The sequence below is a fragment of the Scyliorhinus canicula genome, chromosome 25, assembly GCF_902713615.1.
Source record: "Scyliorhinus canicula chromosome 25, sScyCan1.1, whole genome shotgun sequence".
In the NCBI taxonomy this organism is placed as follows: Eukaryota; Metazoa; Chordata; class Chondrichthyes; order Carcharhiniformes; family Scyliorhinidae; genus Scyliorhinus; species Scyliorhinus canicula.
Window position 1 is genome coordinate 4,629,351 of NC_052170.1, and position 23,486 is coordinate 4,652,836.

The following is a 23,486-nucleotide window of genomic DNA, read 5'->3' on the forward strand; positions in this document are numbered from 1 at the left end:
TGTGAGAATAAACAATTTAATTCCTTGGAGATGTGATCTTGTGGACGCCATTCTGCTCGGTTTTAGAAACTGATATTGAGGTGTTTCGAGACCAAAGTGTGTTTCTGTATTTCCTCCTAAACAAATGTGCTGTTTGGGCTGGCTGCTCGCCTGCACAAAAAGGATCAAGCTGTAAAGGTGTTGGAATGAGGCTGAACTGAAACCCCCTGGCAGGAAGAGGTGAGGAGATCGGGGTGACTCTGGACCTCTAAGTAAGAGAACTGCTTTGATTGGGAGAGGCAGGTGCCTGGGCAGTCTGCCGACCTCTGACCCAGGAGGATGTCCACCAGGAGATCTGTAGCTGCAATCTGTGACGGTTCCTCAAAGCCGATGGTGATGAGAAGCTGGTAATCGCCACGGGGCTGCTTGTACAGAAACCTGAAATACAGATGGGTGATTTTTTTTTTTTAGAAAACCAGAAGAGAGTCGACCACCCCAACGACGATTCCTTAATTACAAACTGATCAGTTACAGAATGGAGCTGGCGTTTTAAAATTAATTTGAGACGCAACTAATTTTTAGTTAAAAAATAAATAACTTTCTAAACCAGGTATAATTTTCCGCATTTGATACACACTCTAGCCTCCGCATCACTGCATTCTCATGGCCTGGACATACGAACAAGAATTGGGAAAAGTTATTCTGCTCAACCGACCCACAGGGTCCCTTTGCCCTACATTCTGCAGCCCTCTTGGGGCCAGTGTGGAATTGTTTATTTTTTTTAAATAATTTTTATTCAAATTTTTCAACAAATTTTCTCCCAACAATAAAATAAACAAGGCATAGAAAAAACAGAAAAGCCCCTACCCCCAATACAAAGCAATAAATTAATAACAAAAAGAAAGTAACAAACACAGTTGCAAAATCAAACCCCCAAACAGACCCATAATCCCCCCGCCCCCCGGGTTGCTGCTGGGACTGACCACCCCCTAACACTCCGCCAGGAAATCAAGAAAAGGCTGCCACCGCCGGAAGAACCCTTGTACCGACCCCCTCAGGGCAAACTTGACCCCCTCCAGCCTGATGAACCCAGCCATGTCATTGATCCAGGCCTCCGGGCTCGGGGGCTTCGCGTCCCTCCACTGTAAGAGAATCCTACGCCGGGCTACTGGAGACGCAAAGGCCAGAATACCGGCCTCTCTCGCCTCCTGCACTCCCGGCTCCGATGCTACCCCAAAGATCGCGAGCCACCAGCCCGGTTCCACCCTGGAACCGACCACCTTGGACAAGGTCCCCGCCACCCCTTTCCAGAACCCCTCCAACGGTGGACACGCCCAGAACATGTGGGTGTGGTTCGCCGGGCCTCCTGCACACCTCCCACACCTGTCCTCTCCCCCAAAGAACCGGCTCAGCCTGGCCCCAGTCATGTGCGTCCTATGCAGCACCTTCAGCTGAATTAAGCTGAGCCGTGCGCAAGAAGAGGACGAGTTCACCCTCCCCAGGGCGTCCGCCCTCGTCGATCTCCTCCCCTAGCTCCTCCTCCCACTTCGCTTTCAGCTCCTCCACCGAGGCCTCCTCCCCCTCCTGCATTACCTGATAAATTGCCGAGATCCTCCCCTCACCGACCCACGTCCCCGAGAGCACCCTATCCTGCACCCCCCCCCCCCCCCCCCCCCCTAGGGGCAGCAATGGGAACTCTGCCACCTGCTGCTTAACAAACGCCCTAATCTGCATATACCTGAAAGCATTCCCAGGGGGAGGCCCCACTTCCCCACTTCCCCTCCAACTCCTCTAAAGTCGCAAACTTCCCATCGAGGAAAGGTCCCCCATCCGCCTGATGCCTGCCCTATGCCAACTCAAAAACCCACCATCCATTCTCCCTGGTGCAAACCGGTGATTGCCCCGTATCGGGGCCTACACTGAGACCTTCACTTCCCCCCCCCCCTCCGCCTCCACTGCCCCCCAATTTTGAGGGAAGCCACCACTACTGGACTCGTGGGATACCTTGCCGGGGGGGAATGGGAGCGGGGCCGTCACCAGTGCCTCCAAACTCGTACCCACACAGGATGCCAACTCCAACCTCTTCCATGCAGCACCCTACCCCTCCATCACCCACCTACGAATCGTTGCCACATTCGCAGCCCAGTAATACCCACACAGGTTGGGCAACGCCAAACCATCGCGCCCACAAGAACCCCAGAATAATCTTTTTAACCCTCTTTAAAAAAAACCTTCGGAATCAAGATGGGGAGACACTGGAAGAGAAACAAAAACCTCGGGAGCACCGGCATCTTAACCGACTGGACCCTGCCCGCCAAAGAGAGTGGCAGCGCATCCCACCTCCTAAACTCCTCCTCCATCTGTTCCACCAGCCTCTCAAAGTTTAGCCTATGCAGGGCCCCCTAGCTATCTGAACACCACGATATCTAAAGTTCCTCTGCGCCCTCTTCAACGGGAGCTCCCCTATCTCCCTCTCCTGGTCCCCCAAGTGTAGCACAAACAGCTCACTCTTCCCCACGTTGAGCTTGTAGCCCGAAAAGTCCCCAAACTCCTCAACACCTCTGGCATCCCCCCCGCCGGATCCGCGATGTACAACAGTAAATCATCTGTGTACAGCGACAACCGGTGCTCCTCCCCCCCTCCCCCCCCCCCCGCCCGCACAATCCCCCTCCAGTTCTTCAAATTCCTCAACGCCATGGCCAGGGGTTCAATCGCTAATGCGAAGAGCAGGGGAGACAAGGGGCACCCCTGCCTCGTCCCCCGAGACAGCCAAAAATCCTCCGACCTCCTCCCATTCGTCACCACGCTCGCTACCGGGGCACTATACAGCAGCCGCACCCAGCTAATGAATCCCTCACCAAACCCAAATCTCCTCAACACTTCCCACAGGTAGCTCCACTCCAACCTATCGAAGGCTTTCTCCGCATCCACCGATGCTACTATCTCCGCCTCCCCATCCGCCGACGACATCATCATGACATTAAGAAGCCGCCGTACATTAACATTCAGCTGCCTCCCCTTCACAAACCCCGTCTGGTCCTCATGGATAACCATCGGGACCACACCTTCCACCCTCCTGGACAGTATCTTCGCCAACAACTTTGCGTCCACGTTGAGGAGCGAGATCGGCCTGTAAAACCCACACTGGAGGGGGCCAGTGTGGAATTGGTAATACAGCTCGAGGTTAAACTGTTCCCATAGCACTTATTGACGTAACCATTTGCTGCTCTGAGCCATTCTTGCCTCACTGCTGCTGTTCTGAACTCTTTCTTTAGCTCCTCGTACCTTCAACATGAACTGCAGCCATAAAAGACAAGACTGCTCACATTAAATACCTGTTCCGCTTCTCTTTACCCCCCTCCCCCCCCCCCCCCCCCCCCCCCCCCCCCCCCCCCACAAAGCAAAGAGGAGAACAAAATTTGGGATGTCCTATGCTAAAAGGTAAGGCGGCTACAATCGGGGCACAAGGCAGCACCTGATGGAGGAATGTGTTACAGCATTGTGTTCTACCTGAGCATAGGGAGGATAACTAACTAGATGGTGCAACATGCCAATGTATCTCTTTCACTCCACTGATTTCCTCTCCTGTATTAGTGCCACTCCAGTTGAAAACCAGCCACAAAGTGTCTGTAGAAGTGATTTAAGATTTCAATGATGGGAAAGTACATACGGCAGCGATTATGTGGGTTTGTTTTGGAGTATTTCCAGGCCCTGTACTTAGCCTCTCACACATCCTCATTCAATAAAGATCCATTACACCACACAGTCTGATCATGTTTCAATTGGTATAATGTTGCAAAGTGCCTGATATACCACCATTAAAGAATGTTTATTTTGCTGAAAGGGCTGATATTGGACCTGGCAGTTAAATGTTGTTGTTGGAACTCTATTTCAGATAAGATTAAAGCGCAGCCCGATGATTATAGCCCCACTGAGTTTTGCAAGAGGGGAGAAAAGATGCAGATGATGTAGAGCGAGTGGAGGTGGGCGGAACAGAAACACGAGCAATGCATCTTGACGTGGCGAATGGTGTGTGCCCGCGCAGTACATTCCAAGTAATTCTGTAGCGTGTAAAGCTCAAAGGCAGCGGTTACCAGCAAAGAAGATCGGGCTCCCCTGGAGATGGTTCTACCTGAATCCAGCGACCGATTGACCAGAGACGCCTGCTTTTGGCAGTGGCAGCGGTACTTTTGGAACCGGGCTGGGCTGTGTCCACTACTTGATTCGCTTCCTTGAAGCACAGGAAGTAACTGCACAACAATATAACAGGACAGTAAAGGGGCAAGTCTGAATGAGAGAGGAATCCGTGTAGCAAATGCAACCGATATTGGCAATACACCTGATACAAGTCAACCAACAATGCTCAGAACAGCTAAAGTATATTAATCTATACATCATATAAAATAGCATGGTTAGAATCTTACTGCACGGTGGTGGTTGGGGGGGGGGGGGGAGGGCGGGGTGGCAACTATGGGCTCCTAGAATAGAATCAAAGGAGGGGGATTGTGTCCCCAATGGCTTTTCTGCAAATATAGATAGAATTTACAGTGCAGGAGGAGGCCATTCGGCCCATCGGGTCTGCACCGGCTCTTGGAAAGAGCACCCTACCCAAGGTTAACACCTCCACCCTATCCCCATAACCCAGTAACCCCACCCAACACTAAGGGCAATTTTGGACACTAAGGGCAATTTAGCACGGCCAATCCACCTAACCTGCACATCTTTGGATTGTGGGAGGAAACCCACGCACACACGGGGAGAACGTGCAGACTCCATATAACTCGGCTAATCCCACTCCTCTTGCTCTTTCCCCATAAAGCTGTGATTCGTTTCACTCCCCAAGTGCTTGTCCCAAGTCCTTTTTTTGAAAGCCACGTTTGAATTTACCTCCACCACACCCAGGCAGTGAGTTCCCGATCCTAATGATTCAATGCGGGGCGGGGACGGGGGGGAGGGGGGCGGAACATTCTCGTGTTGCTCTTGGTTCTTTTGAAAATCTGCATTCCTTCCATTATTGCCAGCACTTTCTCTCTCTACCTGTGTCGGCCCCTCATGATTTTGAACATTAAGTGTGAGGTGATGCATTTTGGGAGGACTAACACGGTAAGGGAAGACACAATGGAGGTGTTGGAACCAACAATTCTACGGACACGTGCTTGTAGGATTAGAATAGCGGTTTTAATATACTCACAACAGAGCCAGCCTGTTAGCCATTGAACTTTCGGTGAATTGGCCGGCTGACCATGTGGCACTGATCTTTATACAGCAGGTCCAGGGGGAGGAGCCCAGTACAATTCTCGAGCATGCCCAGAGCTACTCCCCCTGGTGGTCAGGTAGTGCAACTGCACTTACAATATAGACACATGTATATACAGATTATAATCCAGTGTGAATCACATTCACCACAGGAGGTCCAAAGGGACTTTGAGACCTGAAGGCAGCAGGGCAGTTAGATAAGGTGGTTAAGATGTCATATGGGATGTTTGCCTTTATTAGCCGAGGGACAGAATATAAGAGCAGGGAGGTTATGGTGGAGCTGTATAAAACGCTGCTTAGGTCACAGCTGGTGTATTGTGTGCAGTTCTGGTCGTCACACTATAGAAAGGATGTAATTGTAATGAGAGGGTGCAGAGGAGATTCACCAGGATGTTACCTGGACTGGGGTGTTTCAGCTACAGAGAGAGGCTGGGTTTGTTTTCCTTGGAGCAGAAAAGGCTGAGGGGGGTACCTGATCAAGATGTACAAAATTGTGGGACATAAATAGGGTGGATAGGAAGAAATGTTTCCCCTCAGTCGAGGGGGTCAGTAACTGGGGATTTGAGGTAAAGGGGCGGCAGGTTTAGAGGGGATGTGAGGGGAAACCTTTTCACCCAGAGGGCGGTGGGAATCTGGAACTCGCTGCCTGAAAGGGTGGTGGAGGCGGGAACCCTCATAACATTTAAGAAGCATTCAGGCGAGTGATTGAAATGTCGGGCGACGGGCCAAGTGCTGGAAAAAGGATGAGAATGGATAGGTGCTTATGTCTGCCACAGATACGGTGGGCCGAAGGGCCTCGTTTTGTGCTGTAAAACTCTATGACTCTATCCCCCTCCTGGAACTCCCTCCCTAACAGCACAGTGGGTGTACCTACACCACGTGGACTGCAGCAGTTCAAAGAGGTCGATCACCACCAACTTCACAAGGGCAATTAGGGATGGACAATAAACGCTGGCCGAGTCGGTCAGTGAGGGCCGCATCCCATAAAGTGAATTTAAATAAATCTCCTCTCGATCTCTCTCTGTCTGAGGGGAACAACTCCGACTTCTCCTGTCCAGCCACGTAACTGATGTCCTTCGCCCCTGGATCCATTCACCTTGTACATCTATACTTACTATTCCGTACACGGTTCCATCGCATCCCCAAAGGATGTCCCTTCGCTGATGTCCACGTTCCAGCGGATTTTTTTGAAGAGCAGAGCTGGCTCCTTGGCTGCTGTGTAAGGGACGGGCATACAGTATCGGAAAGTGGAAACTCGGAACCAATGTCCAAGGCGGAACTCTCCTCTGTAGAAGTAGCAGATACTGGAACGCCGGGATTGTGTTTTTTCAAACAAGGAGGAAGAAAAGAGGATGGGGGAAATGATTAGAACCCTCTGTCTTCTCTTCCAGATACAAAAAAACCCCACAGTGCTTAAAGCCTTCTACATTGTCAAAGATTGCCCCCCCCCCCCCCCATCCCAATATCGTGTGCCGTTCTTAACCTCATGGGTCAGGAAAGATGTCGAAGCTTTGAAGATGGTGCACAGGAGGTTGGAAGGATTGGCACCAGGGAGGAGGAGCTTCAGTCACATGGAGTGACTGGAGAAATTGGCTGCCCCCACCCACCCAACCCCAACCCCGAGCAGAGAAGGGGGAAATTTAGTGGAAGTGCTCCAAAATCACAAAAGATTTTGCTAGAGTAAATAGGGAGGAAGTGTTCGCTTGGCCAGAGAAGTTGCAAACTTAAGGGCGGCACGGTAGCACAGTGGTTAGCACTGTTGCTAGACAGCGCCAGGGTCCTGGGTTCGATTCCAGCCTCGGGTCACTGTCTGTGTGGAGCCTGCGCGTTCTCCCCGTGTCTGCGTGGGTTTCCTCCAGGTGCTCCGGTTTCCTCCCACAGATGCGCGGATTAGGTGGATTGGCCAGGATAAATTGGCCCTTAGTGTCCAAAAAGGTAAGGTGGGGTTACCGGGTTACGGCGATAGGGTGGAGGTGTGGGTTTAGGTAGGGTGCGTGATTTCAGGGGCTGGTGTGGACTCGATGGGAGGGGTTACGGTGATAGGGTGGAGGTGTGGGCTTAGGTAGGGTGCGCGCTTTCAGGGCTGGTGTGGACTCGATGGGAGGGGTTACGGTGATAGGGGGGAGGTGTGGGTTTAGGTAGGGTGTGTGATTTCAGGGGCCGGTGGAGACTCGATGGGAGAGGTTACGGTGATAGGGTGGAGGTGTGGGCTTAGGTAGGGTGCGTGATTTCAGGGGCTGGTGTAGACTCGATGGGAGGGGTTACGGTGATAGGGTGGAAGTGTGGGCTTAGGTAGGGTGCGTGATTTCAGGGGCTGGTGTGGACTCGATGGCCCGAATGGCTTCCTTCTGCATTGTAAATTCTATGATTATGTCGGTTAAAAGATAATTAGCAAAATTATCAGGGCGGGGAGATGAGGATTTTTTAAAGTGGTGATTTGTTACCATGTGGGATATGCTGTCTGAAAGAGAGGTGGAAGCAGATTCAACTGTAATGTTTGAAAGGGAAAGGGAGAAATACTCTCATTGGCCATACAGGCAGCTGTTTTGAGGCCTTGTTCAAGTGGTTTTGCTGCATCTTTTGCTGCGACAGCAGGTTAATGGTTATATTGCAGCCTTCGGAAATGCTGAAACCAAATCAGCGACACACACACAGGGAAGAGCCCGGCACTACCCTGATAGGTGTGATTCAGAACCAGGTGAGGCAGACCAGATCAGCAGGGGACTGGATTAGGAACGGAGCAGACAGTCGACTCTCCTGGAGCCAGTTTGAAATGATTTGATTTTGCCAGAGTCTGATTGTTTTTTTCCCCCCTCGGGATTCGGATTGTATCTCGGTGATGGCGATGGGCCCTGTTACCTGCAGGGGTCGGTCTCCTCCAGCGAGATGAAGCCAAAGGATGCGTACATGAGGACCAGCTGCTCCAGACTCGAGGCCAGATGCTGGGAGAACTGCAAGAGCTGGAAAAACAGAGTAAAGATCGGGTAGACACCGAGAACACGAACGGCAATACGTACAGGAAGAAGACAGCGCGAATCGCACCAGAACTACACCTGCAAAGGTCTTTGCCTGGTTTGTGCCAAAGACGTGCAGAAATACTTGTGGTGTTATTTGTGTTGCTTATTTAGGATGGTTGGCCACAAAGACCACAGTGTAGCTTTTACTTAAACAAAGCTATGATTTTATTTACACTTGGTTTTGACACATAGTCCTTATTACAATATAAATTGATCAAGAACATCTAACAACACTCACCTACTGCTAATCTCACTCACTGGTATAAACTATAATCTAACCTTGTCCCACTAACTGCTCTGATGACCGTCTCTAGCTATCTCCTGCTTACACTCCTCCCCTAAGGTTTAGCATCACTGCTTTATATAGTTGTATCTGCAGCTCCCTCCAGTGGCCACGCTCTACACTACATTAACCCTTAGAATGCTGATAGTTATGATAATACCACAATACTGACAATAAAACGGGGCACAGGTCAGTGAAGGAATGACCGCCCCTGAATTCTCACAGGTTAAAGTGTAAACCGAGAGAGGGGAATTTCTATGAAATCACACCAGCCACTTGACCCCTGATACAGAATTTGCAGCACTCGCTTTAAAAATACTTCAAAATCCTTGCTTGCAAATCGCTCCCATAGACTCGCCGCCCCCCTGTCTCTGTAACCTCCTCTAGCCGCATAACCTGTGCTCCTCCAAACTCCGGCCGCCTAAACGTCCCCAATCTTCGCTGTGCCTTCAGCTACGCTCTGGAATTCCCTCCATAAAACCTCTCTACCTCTCTCTCCTCCTCCTCAAAGCCTACCTCATTGATCAAGCTTCTGATTGCCTTGTCCCAATATCTCCTTCTGTGAGCCGGTGTCAAGCGCCTCAGGCGTGTTGACACATCACAGCGGCTCTATAGAACATACAGTGCAGAAGGAGGCTATTCGGCCCATCGAGTCTGCGCTGACACACTTGAGCCCTCACTTCCACCCGATCCCCAATAACCCCTCCTAATCTTTTTGGGCACAAAGGGCAATTTAGCGTGACCAATCCACCTAACAAGCACGTCTTTCGGGACTTGTGGGGGGAAACCGGAGCACCCGGAGGAAACCCACGCAGACACGGGGAGGACGTGCAGACTCCGCACAGACAGTGACCCAGCGGGGAATCGAACCTGGGACCCTGGAACCACTGGGCTACCGAGCTGCATATAAATACAGTTGTTCGCTTCCTGACAGGAACCACATTATTATAGCAATGAAGATCCTTCCATGTTTTCAGCTACAATACAGCACCTCATTGCTGCCTCAGAGAATAGACTGAAAACTGAACCCTGGAAATGGCACAGGAATGGCCGTGCATTTATATAGCATCTTTCGTGACTTCTCAACGTGCTGTACAGCCAGTGAAGAACTTTTGAACTGTCGTCACTGTTGTAAAGTAGGAAATGCAGCAGCCAATCTGTGCACAGCAAGATCCCACACACAGCAATGTGACAATGGCCCAGATCTGATGTTGATTGAGGGATAAGCATTGACCGGGACACTGGGGAGAATTCCCTTGCTCTTCTTCGAGATAGTGCCCACAGGATCTTTCCTGCCAATCCGAGAGGGCAGACGGTTGGTTTAACGATTCAGTCAAGAAGCTGGTAGCTCCGGCAGGATCGCACTCCCCCAGGACTGGCACCGGGAGCGTTGGCCTGGTTTATGTTGCGTTGTTCAAGCTTCCCCTGAGTGGGCAGGACCAGCTCGGGAACCTTTGCCTAACGCTTATCGATCTTATTCCTAAAGCATTACCCGTTTCTGGATATACTTGGGTAGAGGTTTCCGGTCGGAATGGATGCTGCGAGCGGTGGATTCCAGGTAGGCAAAGTATGGCTGGCACGTCTTCACAAAGATCGGCACGGCTCTGGCAAACTCCTCGTTGTGGATTCGGTCTCTGCTGTAAGGAGGAAAGCAGACTGAAGGTGGTCAAGTAGCGGACAGCAAAGATTTGTTTAGCCTTTCAGCCTGATCCTTCAGCTATCAAATCCATTGGTTCTGAACAATGGAACCAACAGTTCCTTAACCAAGAGGATTTGAGGACAGGGCAAGAAACAGAGGAACGAGAGAGGAGAAAATAGAATTAATTCAGACACAAATCAGGTACAGAAAGAGAAATAAAGAGAGGGAAAGAAAGATTGATTGCGAGGGAGAGGGAAAACAGACAGAAGGAAAAGAAGATATTTTTAAAAAATCTCTAACAACAATTTACCACATGTGAGCATGAGATTTCAATGTTTTAAACTGTTCCCTTTCTGGGCAGGATAGGTTGATTGGTGCTGTCGGAGGATAAATCCCTAAAGAAGGATACCTAGACTCTCAAGTTCCTGCCCTAACCTCCTTTGATGAGTTTGATGGGTAATTCACGCACAAATGCAGCAACTGTGGGAAACTCCCGGGGAGTTTGAAGGGGAACTGATGCTTTTGCGAGGCTAATGGCGGACTGATGCAAATTGTCTAGTAACATGTGGTGATTCAGATGCCTCCCCCTCACCAAAGATCGCGGTACGGTGTCTCCGAAACGGCAGTGATTTGGGCAGCAAAATTTCCGCCAACTATTAGATGTCATCATGATTCTGGCCATAAACTACACCTGTCCCCCACAGCCATATAAATTTGAAAAAGGCACAAAAAAAAAACCATCCATTGGTCACGGCCTCAGCTGCAGAAGGACAGTCAGGTGGCTGAAGAATTGGACAAAACTAAATGACAAGGGACCAGAATAAAATGGAGCTTCACTTCCGTCAGAAAGAGTAAGAATAGAAGTGAGACGGGCCAATACCTGTAGACCAGGTGTGTCTGGAACTCCTCTGCCTTCTTCAGCAGGTATTGAAGCTGCTGTTCTATTGGTTGAAGCTTCTCTTCCATTAGGGTAACATCGTACTGGGGCACCTCCTCCTCTGGCCCATGCAGCTCTCCCTCCTTCCCGTGGTGTAACGACAGGAACGCGTTGTTATTTGGGACTTGTGCAGCAGAGGCCTGCGAGGCCTGCATTATTGAGGAGCTGGGATAGGCCGAGGCAGTGATGAAGTTCTGGTTGTCCTTCCTCTGTTTATCGTGAGTGGACTGCCCCATTAACTGGTGAAATTCTGTCTCGGTCCAGTGGGACCCTTTTGGTTCCAAGTTGACCACCTCCATTGAGCAAGAGCATTTTGGCTTATCTCTCCTCTTGTACCCCATGACGTCATGTCCATTGGTCACACTTTCCTCCATCCTGTAAGTAATGAAGAAACCATTAACAACAATTATTCCTCGGCTGGCCAATGTTCCTGTGCAACAGATCCCACCCAGTATTGTCAACCCAGCTGCCTCACCGCACATTCAAGCAGATAAATATAGCGTATGGAAACTGGGTCTCCCTCAGCTATGGAATTTTCCAAGGTGGATGGGTAAGGGGAACAAGCGGACGATAATAAAGATTATAACTACTAATTTTAATTTCCCCTTATTTTTCCAAAGTGAATCTCCCGTAACTGCAGTCCTCGACCACTTCACCTTCGTGACGTTTTGTAACATGAAGTTAGACAGTGAATGGGGGTAGGGTACTTGAGGATTGGGTCAAAAGATATTTGGTAAATAAATAAATAAATAATCCTTTTAGTGTCACAAGTAGGCTTACATAGCCCACAACAGACGGGAGTGCCCAAGTAGGCTTACATTAATGCTGCAATTAAGTTACTGGGAAAATCCCCTCGTCGCCACATTCCGGCGCCTGTTCGGGTACACAGAGGGAGAATTTAGAATTCTCAGCTGGTATGGGAATTGAAGTAACGAGAGGGGAGAATTTTTAATTTAAGCAGGTCATTGTGCGGTCTGGAATGTTGGGATCTGACAGGATGGTCGTAAACTTCAAAAAGAAATTGGACAAAGACCTGAAAATGCCGGTGGCCCAGTGGTTAGCATTGTTGCCTCACAGCGCTAGGGTCCCAGGTTCGATTCCCGGCTTGGGTGACTGTGTGGAGTCTGCACGTTCTCCCCGTGTCTGCGTGGGTTTCCTCCGGGTGCTACAGTTTCCTCCCACAAGTCCCGAAAGACGTGCTTGTTAGGTGAATTGGACATTCTGAATTCTCCCTCTGTGTACCCGAACAGGCGCCGGAATGTGGCAACTAGGGGCTTTTCACAGTAACTTCACTGCAGTATTAATGTAAGCCTACTTGTGACACTAATAAAGATCATTATTATTAAAATAAAAATCTCATGGGATTGTGGTGAGGGGCAGGAGGAGTGGGACTAATTGGAGAGTTCTGCGGAGGGAGCCGGTGCTGAGGAAGACACAATGGATTCTTTCTGCGATGTACAATTCGATGGACTACTCATAGGACATCACTCGGTTCAAACACTTTCAAGCAACCGGTCACTCGATCCAAATCAGTGCCAGGAATACTGGTTATGTAATCTTTCAATAGCCCAGAGAACCAATGTGAATTGTACACCAGACACTGGTTCACTCAAAGCAGACTGCAATTTGATCTCAATTGCTTTGTCGTCGGACACGAGATAAAAAATACTCAGCATCTAAAATCTGTTTGAGTATGTTGAAAGTTGATTACCAAGTACTGGCCAAAGGGAAGAAGGAGCAATGCCTAAATTCATGAACAAATAGGTAGTGATTTAACACACAAACTGTCATTGCAGCAATAATTCCATATTGGGAAGGCAATGTTGGAACATTCCAAAGCAACATGGGGGGGGGGGGGGGGGGGATTAGCGTGCAGGTACAGCAAGCAAATAGGAAAGCAAACAGTGTGTTATAAATGCCTTTTATTGCAAGAACTTTGGAGTACAAGGAAATAGAGGTCCTGCTAAAACTGTGTGGGACTTTGGTAAGGCCATAGCTGGAAAATTATGCATGATTTTGGTCTCCATATTCAAGGAATGTTTACAATATTTACAATACAATATTACAATAAGTTTACAATTTACAATAGACAGTGCAGCGAAGATTCACGAGATCGGTCCCTGGGATGAGTGGGTTGTCCTCCGATGAGGTGCAGTTGGGAAAGTGGTAGGTGAAGGTCAAGGTCAGTCATGATCGAATTGAACGGTGAAGCAGGCTCGATGGGCCGAATGGTCTTCTGCTCCTTGTTCTTATGTAACAATATTGTTATTCGGAATATCGGGTACTCCAATGTGCAGAGTTTAAGAACCAAATGTGCAAACGCTATCCACAATATTGCTTGGCTCTATGTTCAGACCATTTAATGTTTTAGCTACTGTACATGCATTAGTGAAACATTACTTTTTTTAAAATTTAAAGTTCCCAATTCTTTTTTTTTCCAATTAAGGGGCAATTTAGTGTGGCCAATCCACCTACCCGGCACACCTTTGGGTTGTGGGGGTGAGACCCACGCAGACACAGGGAGAATGTGCAAACTCCACACGGACAGTGACCCAAAGCCGGGATTCGAACCCGGGTCCTCAGTGCCGTGAGGCAGCAGTGCTAACCACTGCGCCGCCCCAGTGAAACATTACTGCTAACAATTTAATTTGACACAGGGTTAGAACTTAACATAGGATATGCTTCAAACATGCATTATATCGTTGTCTGAACTATATTGGATTGGATTGGATTGGATTTGTTTATTGTCATGTGTACCAACGTACAGTGAAAAGTATTTTTCTGCAAGCAGCTCAACAGATCATTCAGTACATGGGAAGAAAAGGGAATTAAACAAAATTCAAGAAAATACATGAGAATACATAATAGGGCAACACAAGATATACAATGTAACTACATAAGCATTGGCATCGGATGAAGCATACAGGGTGTAGTGTTAATGAGGTCAGTCAATAAGAGGGTCATTTAGGAGTCTGGTAACAGTGGGGAAGAAGCTGTTTTTGAGTCTGTTCGTGCGTGTTCTCAGACTTCTGTATCTCCTGCCCGATGGAAGAAGTTGGAAAAGTGAGTAAGCCGGGTGGGAGGGGTCTTTGATTATGCTGCCCACTTTCCCCAGGCAGTGGGAGGTGTAGATGGAGTCAGTGGATGGGAGGCAGGTTCGTGTGATGGACTGGGCGGTATTCACGACTCTCTGAAGTTCCTTGCGGTCCTGGGCCGAGCAGTTGCCATACCAGGCTGTGATGCAGCCCGATAGGATGCTTTCTATAGTGCATCTGTAAGTAATCTGTAGTAATCTGTTCATTTCTTGTCTTTAAGTAATCTATAGTAATCTGTTCATTCCTTGTTTTTAAGCTTCTTCTTCAGTATACACAGTGTGATGGATTCATTTACATGTTGTTGTGTATACGTTTCATTATTTTGGAAAGGAGGAAGTTGAAATAAAATTGAAGTACTAGATCAACTGGGGAAAAAATAACAAGTGCACATAAACATTCTCATATTAACTAGCCAGTAGCCAGTTTGAAGAATGTGTGCAATCCAAGAGTTGTAAACTATGAAAACAACGATTGATTGGTTTATAAGCAGCCTGAACTGCAATCCAATTTCTTGCAGTTTGGGTTGCACTTTATCTTAGGGTCTTGCTTTCTTCTTTTTGGTTATTTATTGCTGTCGTTTCACCATCTGATTTCACCATCCAGCCAAAGGTCTGCAGCACTGTAGGTAACGGCACCCCAAGCACAAACGTGGTGTTCTTGATCAATAAGGGGATTTCATCATTAATATGAAGAGCAGGGGTTACGGGGAGCAGGCAGGAGAATGGGAATGAGGAACATATCAGCCATGAAATTAAATGAAAATGAAAAATGAAAATCGCTTATTGTCACGAGTAGGCTTCAATGAAGTTACTGTGAAAAGCCCCTAGTCGCCACATTCCGGCGCCTGTCCGGGGAGGCTGGTACGGGATCGAATGGCAGAGGAGACTCGATGGGCCAAATGGCCTAATTTTGCTCCTATATCTTGTGAACTTATGAACCAGTGCGATCCAACAAACTACGGTTGGTTAGCTCAGTTGGCTGGAGCGTGGTGCCAAGCGAGGGGTTCAATCTCTGTACCAACCGGGGTGGCACCTTGATGCCTGTCTCCCTGCTCTACCCTGTGCTTTTTCAGCAATGCCTCTCAAGCTCAGTATAACTAATTGTCTCTCTTTAATGGAGACATAGACACCTGTGGTCCCCTAACTGTGGACTGTAACTGAGTATTCACTTACTTACACCTGTATATATCCACCAATTCAACCTGCCAGTCAGCCCAGCTGACATTAAGGGCTGTGATGCCAGTGACGTGGAATGCAGTACATGGAATGATTTGGAACATAACATGCTTGCAATAAATTAGCTCAAAGTAAATGCCAGGGAACAGCGCCTGGCTTCTTAACTCCAAATGAGGTGAGGGGATCATTTAGAAAAGTGCGGCACCAACTTATTGAGCAAAAATAGTTTACACAAAGAGGTACATTGAGAAAGCAGCCTAAACTTGAGGGGAACGTCGACTTAATGAATTTTTAAAGAAGTTACTTACAAAGTAAGGAGAAATCGACCCCACGCAGGTCAGAATCTAAAAGAGAAAACACAAATGGATGTTTTATATCCAGAACCTTCTGCAGAACTTGGAACCCATGTGAAAGATGCACTTAATTGTTCTATTAGTTGCTGATGTGTATTTTTTATATTTCCTATGCATGTGTTTTTTCTTAAGTTTCAAATGAGCTGCTTTTGGTTACTTTATCGTTTATCTGGGCGACGAGGAGCTCTTTATTCCCGTTAGAAATATCGTTACAAAGAGCATGATTACTTCGGAAACCTAACCTCGAGAGCAAAGGGCTGAGAGGAAAAAGCAAACTTTACATTGTAGGTGCCCAGGAGTTTACAAAACAGAAACAGAAAGTATTCTAAACAGCAGTAAGTTTGTAAGAAGAAGGTTTGGGTGACTGGAACTTTTATTAAACAGAGGAAAGGTGAATGTTTTGTTTTGCTGCAGAGAGCAGCCCCTTTCTGTACAGTGTTGACGTACCTGTCCAGCTCCCCCACTCCCCCCCATACCTGTCCAGCTAACCTGCTGCTGCTGGGAAGCACCTGGACCTCCTGTCCGCCTCCTTGCGGCTCCCGTTCAAATGTCAACACAGGCCGCGTGCCCGCGCAACCCGGCGGCCGCGCGCCCCGGGCAGCTTTCAATTCAGAAGAGGCGCGCGTTACCAGGGGAACGATGCACGCGCCCCCAGCAGAACTGCTCCCCTCCCCCGGGGAGAGGGCAGAGCCTGGGAGTTTATGTCATTGCTCTGGGATTGGGATTTTTGGATACATTGGGATTGGGATTGGGATTTTGTGTTAAATTGGAAATGGGATTTTGTGTTAAATTGGGATTGGGATTTTATGTTAAATTGGGGTTGAATTTTATGTGAAATTGGGATTGAGTTTGGGATTGGGATTTTATGTTAAATTGGGATAGGGATGGGGTTTGTGATTGGGATTTTGTGTTAAATTGGAAATGGGATTTTGTGCTAAATTGGGATTGGGATTTTATGTTAAATTGGGGTTGAATTTTATGTTAAATTGGGATTGGGTTTGGGATTGGGATTTTATGTTAAATTGGGATAGGGATTGGGTTTGGGATTGGGATTTTGTGTTAAATTGGGGTTGGGATTGGGTTTGGGATTGGGATTTTATGTTAAATGGGGATAGGGATTGGGTTTGGGATTGGGATTTTATGTTAAATTGGGATAGGGTTTGGGATTGGGATTTCGTGTTAAATTGGGATTTTATGTTAAATTGAGAATGGGATTGGGATTTTGTGTTAAATTGGGAATGGGATTGGGTTTGGGATTGGGATTCTATGTTAAATTGGGATTGGATTTTATGTTAAACTGGGATTGGGATTGGGTTTGGATTTTATGTTAAATTGGGATTGGGATTTTATGAAATATTGGGAATGGGATTGGGATTGGGATTTTGTGTTAAATTGGGAATGGGATTGTGTTTGGGATTGGGATTTTATGTTAAATTGGGATTGGATTTTATGTTAAACTGGGATTGGGATTTTGTGTTAAATTGGGATTGGGATTTTATGTTAACTTGGAGTTGAATTTTATGTTTAATTGGGAATGGGATTGGGTTTGGGATTGGGATTTTATGTTAAATTGGGATTTTATGATACGTTGGGAATAGGATTGGTATTTTGTGTTAAATTGGGAATGGGATTGGTATTGGGATTTTGTGTTAAATTAGGAATGGGATTTTATGTTAAATTGGGATTGAGTTTGGGTTTAGTATTGGGATTTTATCTTAAATTGGGAATAGAATTGGATTTAGGAATGGGTTTTTTAATTAAATTGGGAATTAGATTAGGTTTATCATTAATTAGGATTGGGAATTGGGAATTAGACAGAGTTGGTGTTGTGACCAAGATTTTGATACTATGGGGTAATGATAGTTGAGTGGAAATTTTGATACTAATTTAGGATATGATGAGATGGGACAATTTTTATTTAGCCAGCACTGCTGGGTCAACTTTAATTATAGAACGCTTTAATGTAATAATTGTTATTACTGTCACAAGTAAGCTTACATTAACACTGCAATGAAGTTACTGTGAAAAGCCCCTAGTCGCCACATTCCGGCGCCTGTTCGGGTACACTGAGGGAGAATTCAGAATGTCCAATTCACCTAACAGCATGTCTTTCGGGACTTGTGGGAGGAAACCGGAGCACCCGAAGGAAACCCACGCAGAAAAGAGGAGAACGTGCAGACTCCGCACAGACAGTGACCCAAGCCGGGAATCGAACCTGGGACCCTGGAGCTGTGAAGCAACAGTGCTAACCGCTGTGCTGTCGGTCGCCCATAGAATCGCTTGACCTATGTATAGTCATGTACCCATACAGCCCACCAGCATGTACACACATTACACGGACACCACTGACACACACGCATGTACACTATGTCCATCGGCATTTACACATGCTACACATACTCCACTGATGCACTCATGTACACATGCTGTCCACCATCATGTACACACTACACGTACCCCACTGACACACACTCATGTACATGTACTGTCCACCCTCATGTACACACTACACATACCCCACTGACACACACTCATGTACATGTACTGTCCACTAGCATGTACACACTACACTTAAACCACTGACACACATTCATGTACGCATATTGTCCATAAACAACATACTGCAAGTGCCCCACTAACACACTCATGTACATGTACAGATATGCACTACATGTACCCCACTGACACTCATGTACACATTCTGTCCACCAGCATTAACACACTACACGTACCCCACTGACACACTCGCGTACACATTCTGTCCACCAGCATATACACACTGCACGTATCCCACTGACACACAGCTGTAAGCTGATTGTCAAGTTGAAGTGGAAAAACCTTGGAAAAAAAGACAATTGGGGGTATGGGCTACTGGACAGGGCAGCACCTTTTCCCACTAGGCATATTTTAAGAGATTATATTCCTAGGGAGAATAAAACTACCAAAAACTGATCTTGAAATCAGAAGTTAACTTGCAGCGACATGCAAGGAATAGAATGAGCAGCAAAAACTTTGAGCAGGGAACCTGTTATTCAAGAAAGGCTGCAGGATTCTTCATGGTAGAGGTTTAGACTTGTATTTACGCTGAGTTAGAAAGAAAAATCCCCTAAAGCGACAACTTGGATCCTTTTCTGTCGCAATGTATTTGACATTCTTAGAACTTGAATGTTACAACTGGGGATCGCTCCTCGTGTCCTGATGATACTCAGCACCACCAGGACAGAACAACGGGTCATTTATCTCCCCTGCTGTTTGTGGGATCTTGCTGTGCACATCGGCTGTCACGTGACTATACCTAAAAAGTGGTTGATTGGCTGTGAATGGCTTTGGGATGGTCTGAGTGCAGGAATGGTGTTAAAACGTACGTGAACGGCAAAGAACCAGACCATTTTTTTGACGGTAGCGAACGGTTAGGGCCCTGGAACTCGCTGGGGGGCAGTTGATAAAGAGAAAAGAATCTGGAATGATTAAACCTAGTGAAAATAAGTCAACTAGACCCATCTGACCAAGAGGCTGTGCATTGGAGTCAGTACACCGAACGGCTCTTTTGGGCTAGAGTAAGATAACCGGAAGATGCAGGCAGGTTGTTTCCACTGGCGGGTGAAAGCAGAACTAGGGGGCATAGCCTCAAAATAAGGGGAAGTAGATTTAGGACTGAGTTTAGGAGGAACTTCTTCACCCAAAGGGTTGTGAATCTATGCCCAGTGAAGCAGTTGAGGCTCCTTCATTAAATGTTTTTAAGGTAAAGATAGATAGTTTTTTGAAGAAAAAAGGGATTAAGGGTTATGGTGTTCGGGCCGGAAAGTGGAGCTGAGTCCACAGAAGATCAGCCATGATCTCATTGAATGGCGGAGCAGGCTCGAGGGGCCAGATGGCCTACTCCTGCTCCTAGTTCTTATGTTCTTAAGTCAGGCGCCAACTGAAGTCAGATGGGGTGAACCATCCCCAGGAGACCTGTCATGTTCGGGAGTTCATGTGTTTCTGATGCAACCACGTAGGGAGCCCATCGAAGCACGCTAGGCAACAGCAGCAGTCCACAGCGCCACTGAACACAGTGGGGAAGAACCCTGCAGAGGAGCATGCAATGTAACGGTTGGATGTAGTCCAATTGAATAAAACAGCCCCGATTGAAATAGTCTGAAGGGTAAGCCCTCAAATTGGAAGTCGACACGAGGCCTTCGGTGACCTTGGAGAGCAGACATTCCAATATCTTTGTGCGGGAACTTTAAGTTTTAATAATACTACAGCCAAACTTTCCATGTACACCAGGGAAATTCTGAAGATCCTTGAACCACCAACACACCAGTGGCCAGGAGACAAATCTGCCCTGGGTTGTCGTGGAAGGACACAGACCAAGTCTGATGGGAACATTGGCTAATTGGCTGGAAATTCTCAAAATATCCAATGGCGTCTTCCAAGATGTCCTAAGGAGGTATGAAGACGCTTTTCACAGGGAACCGGGCCGGATCAAAGGCGCCCAAACCAAAATCTATGTCAATCCGGATTCATCACCCAAGTTCTTCAGTGCCATATGCACTGCATCAGAAGGTTGAAACAGAGGTCAAGAGACTGGAAGAGCAAGGCGTTCAATTCTCCGAGTGGGCAGCGCCAATAGCCCCTGTTCTCGAACCAGATCGTTCGAATAAGGATTTGTGGGGACTACAAACTAACCATAAGTCAGGCTACCCAGTTAGATAGGTACCCGATTGCCCGGATCGAGGACCTCCAAGCTAAGTTGGCGGGAGACGTTTGCCACAATAAATACCCACAAGGGTCTCTTTCAGTTCACAGGACTATCTTTCAGCATCGCTTCAGCCTGTGCTGTGTTCCAATGTAGGATGGAAAATCTCCTCCAGGCGATTCCCAAGGTGATGATCTACCTCGGCGACATGTTAGTCGCCGGCACCACACCCAAAGAACACATGGCCAGTCTAGAGGAAGTATTAATGAGGTTTTGGGACATGGGGTTCCGCCTCATACATGAAAAGTGTACGTCCCAGACCTCAGAAGTGACATAACCAGGATTTCACATTGATGTGACAGGGTTGCACCCCCTGGAAGATAAGGTCTAGGCCGTACCTGAAGTCCCTGCACCCAAAAATGTCAGTCAGCTCAAATCCTTCCTCGGTATGGGAAATTATTACAGGAGATTCATTTCGCATTTAGCCACAACGTTGGTACCACTACACCAGCTACTAAAGAAACATCAGCGGTGGTAATGGAGGGAGCCCTGAGAGGAAGCCTTTTGAATTGTGAAGCAAGCCTTGCAGTCCTCGATCTTCTTGACACCAGGGAAACCGATTGCTGACATGCCGTGCGTCCCCTTCTGGCAGTCTTATCCAACAACGTTTGAGATGGTTCTGTGTGCCTATTGCCTTTGCCTCGAGGATCCTTTCATTCTCGCTATGAAGGCCAACCTACCGTTTGCCTTCTTTACCGCCTGCTGCACCGCCATGCTTACCTTCAGCCACTGGTGGACGAGGACACCCAAGTCTCGTTGCGCAACTCACTCTCTCAATTGATTGCCATCTGATAATAGTCCACCCTCCTGTTCTTCCTGCCAACAGTGGACAACCTCACATTATCTGCATTGTACCGTGTTTGCCATTCATTTGCCCACTCACTCAGCCTGTCCAAATCACACTGAAGCAACTCTGCATCCTCCTCACAGCTCACCCCCCCCCCCCCCCCACCCAGCTTTACGTCATCTGCAAATCTGGAGATAGCACATTTAGTTCCCTCATCTAAATCACGAAGTTCAGACTCACGTAGAATGCATACAGAAACCAACCCAATTGGTCTATGCCGGTGTTAAAGTTGCACCAAAGATTCCTCCCACCCTTTTTCATCTCCAACTATCTTTAGATCATAGAACATAGAACAGTACAGCACAGAACAGGCCCTTCGGCCCTCAATGTTGTGCCGAGCCATGATCACCCTACTCAACCCACGTATCCACCCTATACCCGTAACCCAACAACCCCCCCCTTAACCTTACTTTTATTAGGACACTACGGGCAATTTAGCATGGCCAATCCACCTAACCCGCACATCTTTGGACTGTGGGAGGAAACCGGAGCACCCGGAGGAAACCCACGCACACAGGGGGAGGACGTGCAGACTCCACACAGACAGTGACCCAGCCGGGAATCGAACCTGGGACCCTGGAGCTGTGAAGCATTTATGCTATCCACAATGCTACCCTGCTGCCCCTTTCAATATTTAAGAATTTAACAATTCCTTTTTCAGAACATATTTATTATGGAGACCAATAAACATCAACACTGTGGAAATGGACATTTATCTGAGAAGTTAATTCTGTTTTTCTCTCCACAGACACTTCCGGACCTGCTGAATATCAGCACTTTCTGCTTTTATTTCAAGAACTCCTGGGCCAGCTGATATGGTACTTGCATGTAGGTCACACAGTTAAAAAGTCTGTAGACTACCCTGGGTGGGTGCAATTATCTGCATTTGCTTATTAATAGGAACTACAATCTAGTTCCATAATCACAGGGTCACCTGTTAGGGATTTGAAAATGAAAACACTGAGAGTCGCTTGTCGTACAGAACTTGAGTACTGCTGAAAAAAAGAGGCAGGCTGTCAAAACTTTTTGTCTTGCACTCATCACTTTAGGGTTGGAAATCCGTCGTCCTACCTGGTCTGCCCTATAGATCCACAGCGATGTGGTTGACTCTTAAATGCCCCCAGGGATGGGCAATGAATGCTGGCCCAGCCAGCAATGCCAACATCCCATGGATGAATTTACAAAAAAGGACAAATACAAGAATGCCAAATTTCAAAGCGAGCAACAACTTATAGTGAGGAAAGGTGCTGATTCTAGGCCTGATGGAAGACTATGAAATAAAAATACAATACAAACTGATAATATGACTGTACGGCATGTGAGGTGCTTGGTAGGAGATGCAGATTTGAAAGGATGCAACCCAAAAGATTGTCCTTTTCGGTGCTGACCATTTTGTATTTCCAGAAGGTTCTGTCCTGTTTCATCTTGTTGACCAGACCTGCCGTGATGTTTCCAGCATTTCCCTGCCCAGTTGAAACCAGCTGTACGTAATTTAAAATTATATCTTGCAATTGTACAGAGCTTTTGCTCATTATTCCCGTACCAGCCTCCCGGAACAGGCGCCGGAATGTGGCGACTAGGGGCTTTTCACTGTAACTTCATTGAAGCCTACCCGTGACAATAAACGATTTTCATTTTCATTTTTTCATTATTCTGCAATGCGGTCCTTTTAACCTATTTATCAAATTCTCTTTTGCAAGTTATTATTGAATCAGTTTCCACCACCCTTTCAGGCTGATCACAACAACTCGCTCTGCTGAAAGTGCTGCTCACCTGACCCTTGGGTTCTTTTGCTAATTCCCTTTAATCTGTGACCTCTGGCTACCAATCCTCCCACCAATAGAAACATTTTCATCAAATTTTACCTATAAACCTCCACTCCCTCCAGCATCAATGCACAGTGGCAGCACTGTGCACAATCTACAAGATGCACTGCTGTAATTCAACTAGGCTCCTTCAAGAGCACTTCTAAATCCGCAACCTGTAATACCCGGAAGGAGTAGGGCAGCAAATGGGAATACCACCATCTGCAAGTTCCCTTCCATGTCTCTCAACATCCTGACCTGGAACGCCCTCCCTAATGACAGGTTGGATGTGCCTACACGCAGGGACTTCAGCGGTTCAAGAAGGCAGCTGACCACCACCTTCTCAAGGGTATTAGGGA

General features: G+C 47.4%; 2 protein-coding genes across 6 annotated transcripts in view; one reads left to right on the top strand and one right to left on the bottom strand.

Annotated features, from left to right (window-relative positions):
* On the bottom strand, positions 1-16,293 carry c25h19orf67 (chromosome 25 C19orf67 homolog). Of its 5 annotated transcripts, none has more exons than XM_038784546.1 (8): positions 16,224-16,293; positions 15,690-15,725; positions 11,055-11,486; positions 10,028-10,172; positions 8,095-8,195; positions 6,351-6,539; positions 4,074-4,229; positions 1-417 (listed from the first exon to the last, which is right to left on the bottom strand). In XM_038784546.1, the coding sequence occupies exons 3-8, from the start codon at positions 11,483-11,485 to the stop codon at positions 165-167; spliced, it is 1,275 nt and encodes a 424-aa protein (XP_038640474.1). In that variant the 5' UTR covers position 11,486; positions 15,690-15,725; positions 16,224-16,293; the 3' UTR covers positions 1-164. The 5 variants fall into 5 exon arrangements, with proteins under 5 accessions (XP_038640474.1, XP_038640476.1, XP_038640473.1 ...); XM_038784548.1 differs by having other exon boundaries at positions 10,028-10,169; positions 16,211-16,283; XM_038784545.1 differs by having other exon boundaries at positions 16,211-16,283.
* The window catches only part of LOC119956977 (dnaJ homolog subfamily B member 1-like), a 20,407-nt gene continuing 11,280 nt past the window's right edge, over positions 14,360-23,486 (top strand). Inside the window, 1 exon segment of the mRNA XM_038784550.1 lies at positions 14,360-14,385. The gene's annotated coding sequence lies outside the window, so the exon portion shown is untranslated.

Excerpts from the sequence above, each read along its gene's own strand:
- c25h19orf67 (XM_038784546.1), bottom strand. The coding sequence starts at position 11,485 with ATGGAGGAAAGTGTGACCAATGGACATGACGTCATGGGGTACAAGAGG. Across the intron at positions 8,196-10,027 it reads CCAAGTATATCCAGAAACGG|CTCTTGCAGTTCTCCCAGCA; the intron begins GTAATGCTTTAG and ends CTGTTTTTCCAG. Across the intron at positions 418-4,073 it reads GAGCCCGATCTTCTTTGCTG|GTTTCTGTACAAGCAGCCCC; the intron begins GTAACCGCTGCC and ends TCTGTATTTCAG.